Source organism: Capra hircus, chromosome 8, assembly GCF_001704415.2.
Source record: "Capra hircus breed San Clemente chromosome 8, ASM170441v1, whole genome shotgun sequence".
Lineage (NCBI taxonomy): Eukaryota > Metazoa > Chordata > Mammalia > Artiodactyla > Bovidae > Capra > Capra hircus.
The window spans coordinates 59789265-59798396 of NC_030815.1; the positions used below are offsets into that span (position 1 = coordinate 59789265).

The 9132-nt window shown below is 50.9% G+C and overlaps 2 protein-coding genes across 5 annotated transcripts; both read right to left on the reverse strand.

The window, feature by feature from the left end:
- On the reverse strand, window positions 4-3003 carry SPAG8 (sperm associated antigen 8). Of its 3 annotated transcripts, XM_005683853.3 has the most exons (7): window positions 2275-3003; window positions 1332-2175; window positions 1055-1229; window positions 825-870; window positions 626-740; window positions 425-487; window positions 4-316 (listed from the first exon to the last, which is right to left on the reverse strand). In XM_005683853.3, the coding sequence occupies exons 1-7, from the start codon at window positions 2310-2312 to the stop codon at window positions 140-142; spliced, it is 1458 nt and encodes a 485-aa protein (XP_005683910.1). In that variant the 5' UTR covers window positions 2313-3003; the 3' UTR covers window positions 4-139. The 3 variants fall into 3 exon arrangements, with proteins under 3 accessions (XP_005683910.1, XP_017907643.1, XP_017907642.1); XM_018052154.1 differs by having other exon boundaries at window positions 4-487; XM_018052153.1 differs by lacking the exon at window positions 4-316 and having other exon boundaries at window positions 385-938.
- HINT2 (histidine triad nucleotide binding protein 2) lies at window positions 3107-5670 on the reverse strand. 2 transcript variants are annotated; one of them, XM_018052155.1, is made up of 5 exons: window positions 5296-5670; window positions 3793-3933; window positions 3591-3695; window positions 3414-3486; window positions 3107-3292 (listed from the first exon to the last, which is right to left on the reverse strand). In XM_018052155.1, exons 1-5 carry the CDS (start codon window positions 5401-5403, stop codon window positions 3201-3203), a joined length of 519 nt encoding a protein of 172 aa, XP_017907644.1. In that variant the 5' UTR covers window positions 5404-5670; the 3' UTR covers window positions 3107-3200. The 2 variants fall into 2 exon arrangements, with proteins under 2 accessions (XP_017907644.1, XP_017907645.1); XM_018052156.1 differs by having other exon boundaries at window positions 5187-5362.

Sequence of the window (9132 nt, forward strand, 5' to 3'; positions counted from 1 at the left end):
GGATGAGAGAGAACACTTTTTATGTAAAACCCTGTCACCAAGTACAGACCAAATTCACTTCCTCCCCACCTCTCCAGTACAGAGAGGAGATTCCATATTCCACATCTACTTGCCTCCTCAGCCCTTAGACAGGAGTAGTTCAAGCCCCTCCACCACCCTGCGCCCCTCCCTGACAGGCAAGGGAAGATATTTTTCCTTGTTGGGAATAACTCTCAGGTTCAAAGGGCAACGGCTCCCCTAGAGACAAAGGCGCAGGTGTTGAGAAACTGCAGTTCTTCCGGAACGGTGTGTCTAGTGTCCTGATGTTACTGACACCCTGGAGGAATGCCAGAATGAGGACGGGGCCTGCTCTGCCCCAACCCAGGACAGAACAGCCTCCTCCCCTCCTTTCACCCACTCCCAACAGCCGGTCACTCTCACACACCGGTAGCTGAGGTGCCCTCTCTAGCCAGAAGGTTTCAGGCTGCTCTGTACGGTAGTCGTGGAGCTGTGAGGGAAATACTGCGTAACTCTTGGCCTGAAGAGTTAACTCTTCAGCTCTTCAGCCTCTGGGCTGGCTGCTTTCCCACAGCCTGTCAGGACCCAGCTGCACAAGGGTGAGGGGTGGGGGTGACTGCGTTCTTACCTTTGTTGGGGCGGGAGGCCCTGCCTGCACCAGCTCCTTTTTGTAGTCGTGGTGTGTCACAGACTCGACCTCAAAGTCCTTCCTTGTGGGTTCCTGCTCTGCCTGCACCTCTTTACTACAGAGGCCTGGGGAGTGTCAAGGGCATTCTCCCCTGACTTTTGTCCTCCCCCTCCCCATTTCCCTTCACCCAGCCTCTCACCAGATTTGTTGGCGCAAGAGCATCTCCAGTATGGCTTCACGCTTCCCTGGGGGAGGTCAGGGAATGGACAGAATAGAGGAGGCTGCTTAAGAAACAGGCCCAGAAGAAACAAAGCTGGGGAAAGGAGGAAAAATTGGGTTTTGTCCTTACACCCTTCAGACAACCATAGGCCCACCTGATATTCTTTTCTCTACTGGACTCATTCTTGCCCATTCTCTCATGTTTCATACCTCGAATTGGCTGACAGTGGCTTGTTGGGGGCTGGTATGAGTCTTTCTGGGTGGTGCAGGAGGACATGGGTGACTGTGGCTGCAGGGTCAGCAGTCCCCGGTGTCCGTGTCGGAAAAAGAAACTCTCAGAGCCATCCTGCATGACTGGGACTTGATCCAGGTAGTTGGTGGCTCTCTGTAGGCCCCAAGTTGAGTGACAATGATATCCTTCCTTGTAACCCACCCCTATCAACCGAGGGCAGCCTTCAAGAAAAGGGAGCAGGTCAAACCTTAATACCTCCTCCTCCCAGTTGTAGAGAAGGCACTGGCCCCGTGGCAGTGTTTCACTGAGAACCGTACTCTTCCCTTCAACTTCGGGGGGCTTCCACAGCCCTCGGGCACCAGGTTCTGAGACTTTCAAAAATTTCCAGGATTGTTTCTGCGGCTCCCAGTGACAGTGGTGTTTGCAGCCAGTATAATTAGGGATAAGATCTCCCCTGGGGTTTCTGAAGCCTACAGGAGCAGAGAAGTTGAACCTAGGGCCATGGCCATGGCCTGGGCTATGCCTAGAATCAACAGCAGGACCAAGATCAGTGCCTTGACCAGAGCCACCGCCAGGACCCTGACCAGAGCCACTACCAGGACCAGGGCCATGGCCAGGATCTCCACCTGAGCCACCGCCAGGGCTACCACCAGGACCAGAACTGGAGCTAGGTCCAGGGTCAGAGCTGGAGTCAGGACCAGGGCTAGAGCTGGAGCCAGGAACAGGGCCAGAACTGGAGCCAGGAACAGGGCCACGACTAGATCTAAGGTCATTTGTAGTATAGGGATTCCGAGCAACATGGGAAACATAGACAGGCTGAAAGCCGAGTCTCCCGTGGCTTATCTTGTGGGTAAATCCGGGTCCAGTGTAGCGCTCTGTCAGACTGTCAGAGGAGGGCTCCGTGAGCAGGCTCCCATGAGAGTAGGGGGCTGGGCTCTTTGTCGATAATGCAGCTGCTCTGGCAGTGGAGGCGGCTGTAGCAGCTGCTGAAGCTGCTGCGGTTGCAGCTACCAGGGCCGATCTATGACGGCCATCCCAAGAAGAAAAGGGATCGGAACTGGACCCTAGTCTGTCCGAGCTGGGCTGTAAGTCTAAAGATCTGGAAAAAAAAAAAGTGAAAGCGGCAAAGCTGTCAGCACAGCAAAGTCTGTAAACTTCCTTGTCCCCTTCCGCCCGCAGCCAGAGCTGTGGCTCTCACCGCGACTGCGATCTGTCAGTAGACTCAGAGGTCTCCATCTTCCGACGCCAGCTACTGGGTTGCCATAGAGACGGCAAACCTTGCCAGGAGACTGCGCAGAACTAGAGCTAGGCGGACGTGGAAGGTGAGGGTGCTGGCAAGTTCTCTGAGGGGCGGAAGTCTTAAACCCGCTGTGGTTTGGAATGGCTGCCTTCCGTCCGGATTCCCTTCCGCGTCAGCCCGGCTCTTAAAGTTCCGCTGGCCTCCATACCTAACCAGGCGTGCTGCGATTCATGGGGTCGCAAAGAGGTCGACTGAGCGACTGAACTGAACTGAACTGAACTGAACTGAAGGTGGTTCTTTGTGTTTTAGAACAGGCACAGGGCTGAGGTATCAGTCAAAGGCCTATTTCGTGTATTTATGGAGGAACATTTTTTCAAAGCTTTTAAGGATGAAGAGGCATCAGACAAGTAGCTCAAAAGCAAAATGGTGAGACATGGGGATTAGCCAAAGGGTGGCCACTATTTTGGGGTTTGATTATTTCTCTTCCAGTAAAAGGCCCTCACACTGACAGTCCTCCTCACAGACCCTCCTTAGAATGTGGCTTGGCAAGTCTTGGGATTCAGTCTCTTCCTATTCATTCAGGTGAATTCCTACCACTACTTTTCTAGAAGCCTGCCCCAGGTAGACCATGAGTCTTGAGCTCAGAGATATATAGGCATTTAAATACTCCTTTACAGAATGGGCTTCCTTAAGTGTCTCAGACCATAGTCAAGGGGGATCATAGTCTTGAATCAGTTTTCTTTCCTATTTGTAGTATAAATCTTCATATATTTAAGACAAGGATCCAGAGTTGAGGGACAGCGAGTTTATTAGCTTCACAGGGTGCCGTTTTCCCTCATCCCATCCAAACATCCAGGTCTGGGGTCCCTGGTCATTTGGTAAGTTCAACCTGGAGGCCACTGGAGCTGTCGGCCCCCAAGTACGTGAATGTGTAGGTGATACACAGACTGTGCACCCAGCTTGCCATCGTTGATCACTGAAATGGAGTTTTGGGTTAGGGGGTGAGGATTATGGGAAGGTCAAAGAATGGTCACACAGAGGGGCAGGTGTGAGAATTCACAGTCGAGGGAAGGGCTCAGGGGCCAAACATCACTCACCAAGTCGGTATCCATCACCCAGCCCCTCAGCCTTTGCTGTTTTCTTGGCCACAAGGAGAAGGTGTCCAAGAAGCTACAGGGAAAGGGGAGGGAGATAGGTTGCTTCACTTACAGGGAGCAAAATTTCTAGAGGAATACAGGGCTCCCCCAGCCAAACCCTGGCCCTGTCCTTCCCACCTGTTGGTCTTCCTCTTCAGCCTGGCTGATCCGAGGAATGGGCTTCTTAGGAATGACCAGAAAGTGCACAGGAGCCTGTGGGGCCACATCCCGGAATACGAGACACTGGGAGCAGTGACAGGCCAGAGGCCACCATGTTACTTCAACCGGCTGGGTGGTATTTATGAAATTCTTAGGGGGGTGGGTCCTAAGGGCACCGCACCTGCTGGTCCTCATATAGGATGTCAGCTGGGAGGCTTCGATCCAGGATCCGGGAGAAGATGGTTGGGGCTGCTCCCCCAGGAGCTGCCTGCTGGGCCTTGGCCACTTCATTCCCATCAGTCACACCTGCAGCTCCTCGGACCTGCAGGTGGGTCAGACACACTCAAAGGAGGAAGTTGGCAATACCTCTCTCATGTACTTAGGTGGGGCTGGCAGAGACTGGACTCTGACAGCCATTAACTTCACCCTTCTAAGAACCTTTTAGTGGCTCCCACTAAAAGAGAGAGTTCCTCACTTTCACAGTATCAGCAGCAGGGAGTAGGCCCAGATAATGCTGGGCCTGGTTATATAACAGGCAGTATTACAGTGCAGGTCTCAGCAGTGCGTTGAGTGCTGCCCCTGAAGCACTAAGGAAACCTATCCCTGTTCAGGGGAAAGGGTGCAGAGTGAGAACCCGGAGGCTTACATCCTGGTTCCTATCTTACTACATTTTTTTGTTTAGTAGTGTGTGTTTAATTGTGTGTTTAGTTGCTCAGTCCTGTTAGACTCGTTGTGACCCCATGGACTACTGAATTACCTTAGCTAAATCCCTTCTCTCAGCATCAAATATAAAGGGGTGATTTTTATCATCTCTTAAGACTACTTTGGATCTCTTTGTTTATAAGTTTCCACTTCCATTACTTTTTGTCTGATCTTTATGCTGTCTTACTTGTTTTGTTGAGGTTTAATACAACTACCCTGTTTGACACAAGGGCGTCTGGGTGTCACACCTGACCTCTTACTGTGAATTTTGCTTCCAGTCTCCTGAATCAGAGGAGGGAGGAGTTGAGTCCACACAATCCCAGCCCCAGGGAACTAAGGGTAAGTCCCAGTTTCCCAGGGGCTGAAAGAAGGCTGAAGTCAGATGTGTCACATTGTTGGAGAAAGGGACGAGGTGCATCTGACTCCTTGAATCGTTCTAGTAAACGGGGAGAATGGCTTCCAGGACGGGGGTAAAAAATGGCTCCCTCTAATTCTGCAGGGCGCACTGAGGAGCTGCGGGGGTGGGGTGGGGGTGGGTAAGCCTTCGGTTGGCTGGGAGAGGGCAGCACATGGTGCAGTGACCTTGTGTCGACCTCGGGGCCAGGGACTGTGTACAGCATTGGTCATCGCCGGCTCGTTTCTCCCGCGGCGAGGTTTTAAGAGAGGCCACCGGGACCATCAGTCCGACCTCGGCGCAGAGCCCTGGAGCCTGCGCTTCGGGAGGGGCAACGTACCCCGCCGGGCACTCAGGTTGCGGTCCCGCGAGGCCTTAGGGCTGCTCTAGCCGTGGGAGCCGAGGAGGAATGCAGTCCCCGGCCCTGGAGAGAGTCAGAGCCCGCGGGACCCCTTCCTTGCCCCACAGCCACCTCTCACCTGCACCCCCCGAGGCCCTGCCACCGCCACCGCCCGACGCGCCACGCAGAGCCCGGCGGCCAGCACCACTGCCGCTGCCATCTTTCCCTCAGCCGCGGGAAGCTCCCACCTGGGTCAGCACTCGGGCTCCGCAGCCTGCTGAGGTGGGGCAGCGGGGAGCCGGCGAGCCACTGCCATTGGCTCCGGCCGAGGCCGGAAGCGAACTCCGTCGTCCCATTGGGTAGCGTTCCTGGGCCCGGCACGCCACTGGCTCCGCCGCCACGGTGGTTTGCGGAATCTTTTCATCCCATTGGCTTCTTGTGCCAACTCGAGGGTGAAGTTTTTACTCCATTGGCTTCGTCCTCTGGTCAGAGTGAAAGTTCCTATACCATTGGGTCCCCTCACTAGTTTTCGCTGTGAGATAGTTTCTCACTCTATTGGAAGGACTGAGACACCTGGAGGTGGGATTTTCCTCCAATTGGCTCTCAACACAAACTCGGCCCATCCTAGGCTGCGGCTCCCGGGTAGTGGGGCTTTTACCGTATTGACACCGCCTAGTCGGGTCGGGCCCCTATTGGTGGGCTGAGAGGAAGGGGGCGGTGCTCCGTCACCTGCCTCGCAGAAGCTCATTGGCCAGTAGGAGGGCGGGGTTTAGAGAGGCGGCCACTCGGCGTTTATTGGCTCCAGGACACTAGTACGGAAGTTCTAGACCGAAGGGGTACGGGGGAAAGAAGCGGGTGGGGGACTCCCGGCGGGTAGGGCTGAAAGTGAAGAGGGACGTGATCTTTTTTTAACTGGTGGGATAATTACCCAGCATTTACCCCAGAAACAGTTTCAGCCCTTTGACCGTTTCAAAGATGTTAACTTACTCGTCTGAGGGCAATTCCTCCTTAGTGTATGTGCTTGTTCACTCCAAGACTAAAAATTCTGCAGTTTGTTTTCAGGGCGGTTTTGCATTTTTCTTTCTTTCTTTTTATTTTAACGGGCGGGGCAGAAGTGTCCTGTCTATTGCACGACTAATAAGCAAAGGTATATGTGTCCAATGTCCTTTCGTGTTCAGAATAAGTATGTGATACGGTTAGCTCCGTGCCTGACATTTTCAGTGAGTCAGGCGGGTTCAAAGGACAAGGGAAAATGCCTTATGGCTAGAAGTATATTTTGTTCTGCTGGAATATATATTTTTTGACATCAGAAACATGGACTCACAAAATGCTAATATACTCTAATATACTCAAACCAGGTAAGTTTTAGTCTGATGTGTAATACAGGGCAAAAGTCACCACTGTGTCTTTTTTGTTTTAAAGCATATGACCTGACATATATAGACGCTCAAGAATTAATTGTGGAATGGATAACATTTGGTGTTTTCTTTCATTTCCTTTTGCATAATATATAATACATATGTATTACATCATGTATGGATGTGAGAGTCGGACTGTGAAGAAGGCTGAGCGCCGAAGAATTGATGCTTTTGAACTGCGGTGTTAGAGAAGACTCTTGAGAGTCCCTTGGACTGCAAGGAGATCCAACCAGTCCATTCTGAAGGAGATCAGCCCTGAGATTTCTTTGGAAGGAATGATGCTAAAGCTGAAACTCCAGTACTTTGGCCACCTCATGTGAAGTTGACTCATTCGAAAAGACTTTGATGCTGGGAGGGATTGGGGGCAGGAGAAGAAGGGGACAACCGAGGATGAGATGGCCGGATGGCATCACTGACTCAACGGTCGCGAGTCTGAGTGAACTCCGGGAGTTGGTGATGGATAGGGAGGCCTGGCCTGCTGCGATTCATGGGGTCGCAAAGAGTCGGACATGACTGAGCGACTGAACTGAACTGAACTGACATATTACATTCTTGTCACAATTTCTTATCCTTTTCACAATTTCCCATAATATTACATAGTCTATATAAATACTTTGTAATGGCTGCATAATATTAATACTTCTTTAAATGAGTTTATCACAGTTTATGAGTTTAAATGAGTTTACCATTCTTTTATTGTTGACTGCTAGTTGAATTGGTTTTACTTAATGGTCATCGTGGTGCTAATTCCATGAAAGTGAAAGTGAAGTTGCTCAGTCGTGTCCAACTCTTTGCGACCTCATGGACTGTAGCCTATCAGACTGTTCCATCCATGGGATTTTCCAGGCAAGAGTGCTGGAGTGGATTGCCATTTTCTTCTCCAGGGAATCTTCCCGACCCAGGAATCAAACCCGGGTCTCCCGCATTGCAGGCAGACGCTTTACCATCTGAGCCAATTCCATAATAACCAGTAATAAGGAATTCTACTTCTGGAGATAGTAATGATTTCTTTTGAATAGCCATATTAGAGTGTCTTTTCTCCTTCCCAAGGGAGACAGTTGACCCTGCGATTTCCCCCAGGAGTTCTAGCAGTCAAAGTTGCATTCCTTTCCTGGGAAGACTAGATGACCTCACTAAGTGTGGAAATGTACATTGGCCTTTTCTGTGCCCTGGAGGCTGCAGTAGTCTGTGTGCCTGTGGAGAAGGGCAAGTGATAAGAGGTGCTGGGATGTAGGAAGAGGAAACCAGCCAGGACTGGTAGGTGAGTACAAAACACTTGGAAACTGGTTATCTCTTTGGGTTCTTAAAGACACAGGTAGCACATAGGTCATCCTATTTTATAGACCCAGAAACAGGCTCTGAGAGGGAAAGTGACTGGCCTAAGATCATAGAGCCCATTACTGTCAGAATCTGCTGTTCTCCATTAGAATCATGTAAGGGCTTCCTAGTCACTCCCATACACTCGCCCATTCTGGCCCCTGGCCCCTGGATTCTCTGCTCCAGGCCCTTGTGATCACTTGTAGCTGCTCTCTGAAAGCTGCAGCACACTGTGGGTTCTGGCCACTGTCTCCTGTACTTTGATCCCTACCACTGCATCTGCTACTGGGCCTCATTAGAGACTTCTGTTCCCTTTTTAAAAAAAATCTGTTGATTGCATCCTGGCTTTACTTTTTTTTTTTTTCCTTATTTGTGTGGTCAGCTCCCTCCATATCCTCAAGCCTTCTTTTGGCTTATTTTCTTCCTCCCTGACACTTCCCATCACCACCCATTAATCTAAATATTTTGCTTCTCTGTTTCTCTGACTTGGTTCCAGCTTCCAACTATACCTGAATCCTCAATTACCCACCCATCAGGGTTTTCTCCAGTTCCTATCATTAACCTTCCCAAGCCTTTATCCCTCTTCCTGTCTCCTACCTGCTCCCCCCACCCAACTCTTATCCCTTTCCTCCCCCACCAGAAACTGACCTTGTCTCCTATGTTCACAGGGGAACTTCCACAGAATTCTACTCCCTGCAACTCAGTGAGGGCCCCATCCTTTCTTCCTTCTTCCTGGTCCTAGGAAGTGGTGTTTCTCCTGTCCAGACTGAATCCCTTCACCTCTGCCTTTACCTCATCCTCTCCTTTTGTCTTTGGGATCTGGCTTCCCTAGGCATCTCTCTTTTTCTACTGTATCCTTCAAGGTCTTTTTCTCTACTGGTCTCTCCTAACTAAAAAGGATGCTTTTTTCCTAACTAAAAATTGCTTCCTTGATTCCACATCCCCCTGTAGATATTGTCTGACTTCTTCCCTGCTCTTTTCATCTAAGCTTTCTTATAGAAATGCCTTCACACTTACTGTTGTTTGGTTACTCTCTCCACTGCACTGCTGAAACTGCACTTTCTGAAGTCACTAAAGACTTTCTAATTGCAGATCCAATGGACACTTTCAGTCTTTATCTTCCTGGAGCCCCCAGCTATATCTGACATCAGTGCTTCTTCTTGAAATCCCTCTCTCCTTGGGATGGCTTCAAGGAAGCCATTCTCTCTTCCTGATGCCAGAAATAGCCTTTTGAATGTAGGTGTGGTGGAGGCACACCTACATGGTTGGATCTACCCAGTCTCTTGCCCCCCTGGAGGTGCTAACTCCAAGGTCCTAGGATGTCTGCCCCAGGCTGGGCTCTATCTGCCT

Excerpts from the sequence above, each read along its gene's own strand:
- SPAG8 (XM_018052154.1), bottom strand. The coding sequence starts at position 2,312 with ATGGAGACCTCTGAGTCTACTGACAGATCGCAGTCGCG. Across the intron at positions 871-1,054 it reads CCACTGTCAGCCAATTCGAG|GGAAGCGTGAAGCCATACTG; the intron begins GTATGAAACATG and ends GACCTCCCCCAG. Across the intron at positions 488-625 it reads GGCCTCCCGCCCCAACAAAG|CTCCACGACTACCGTACAGA; the intron begins GTAAGAACGCAG and ends TTTCCCTCACAG.
- HINT2 (XM_018052155.1), bottom strand. The coding sequence starts at position 5,403 with ATGGGACGACGGAGTTCGCTTCCGGCCTCGGCCGGAGCCAATGGCAGT. Across the intron at positions 3,487-3,590 it reads CTGAAGAGGAAGACCAACAG|CTTCTTGGACACCTTCTCCT; the intron begins GTGGGAAGGACA and ends CTTTCCCTGTAG. Across the intron at positions 3,293-3,413 it reads GGGTGATGGATACCGACTTG|TGATCAACGATGGCAAGCTG; the intron begins GTGAGTGATGTT and ends ACTCCATTTCAG.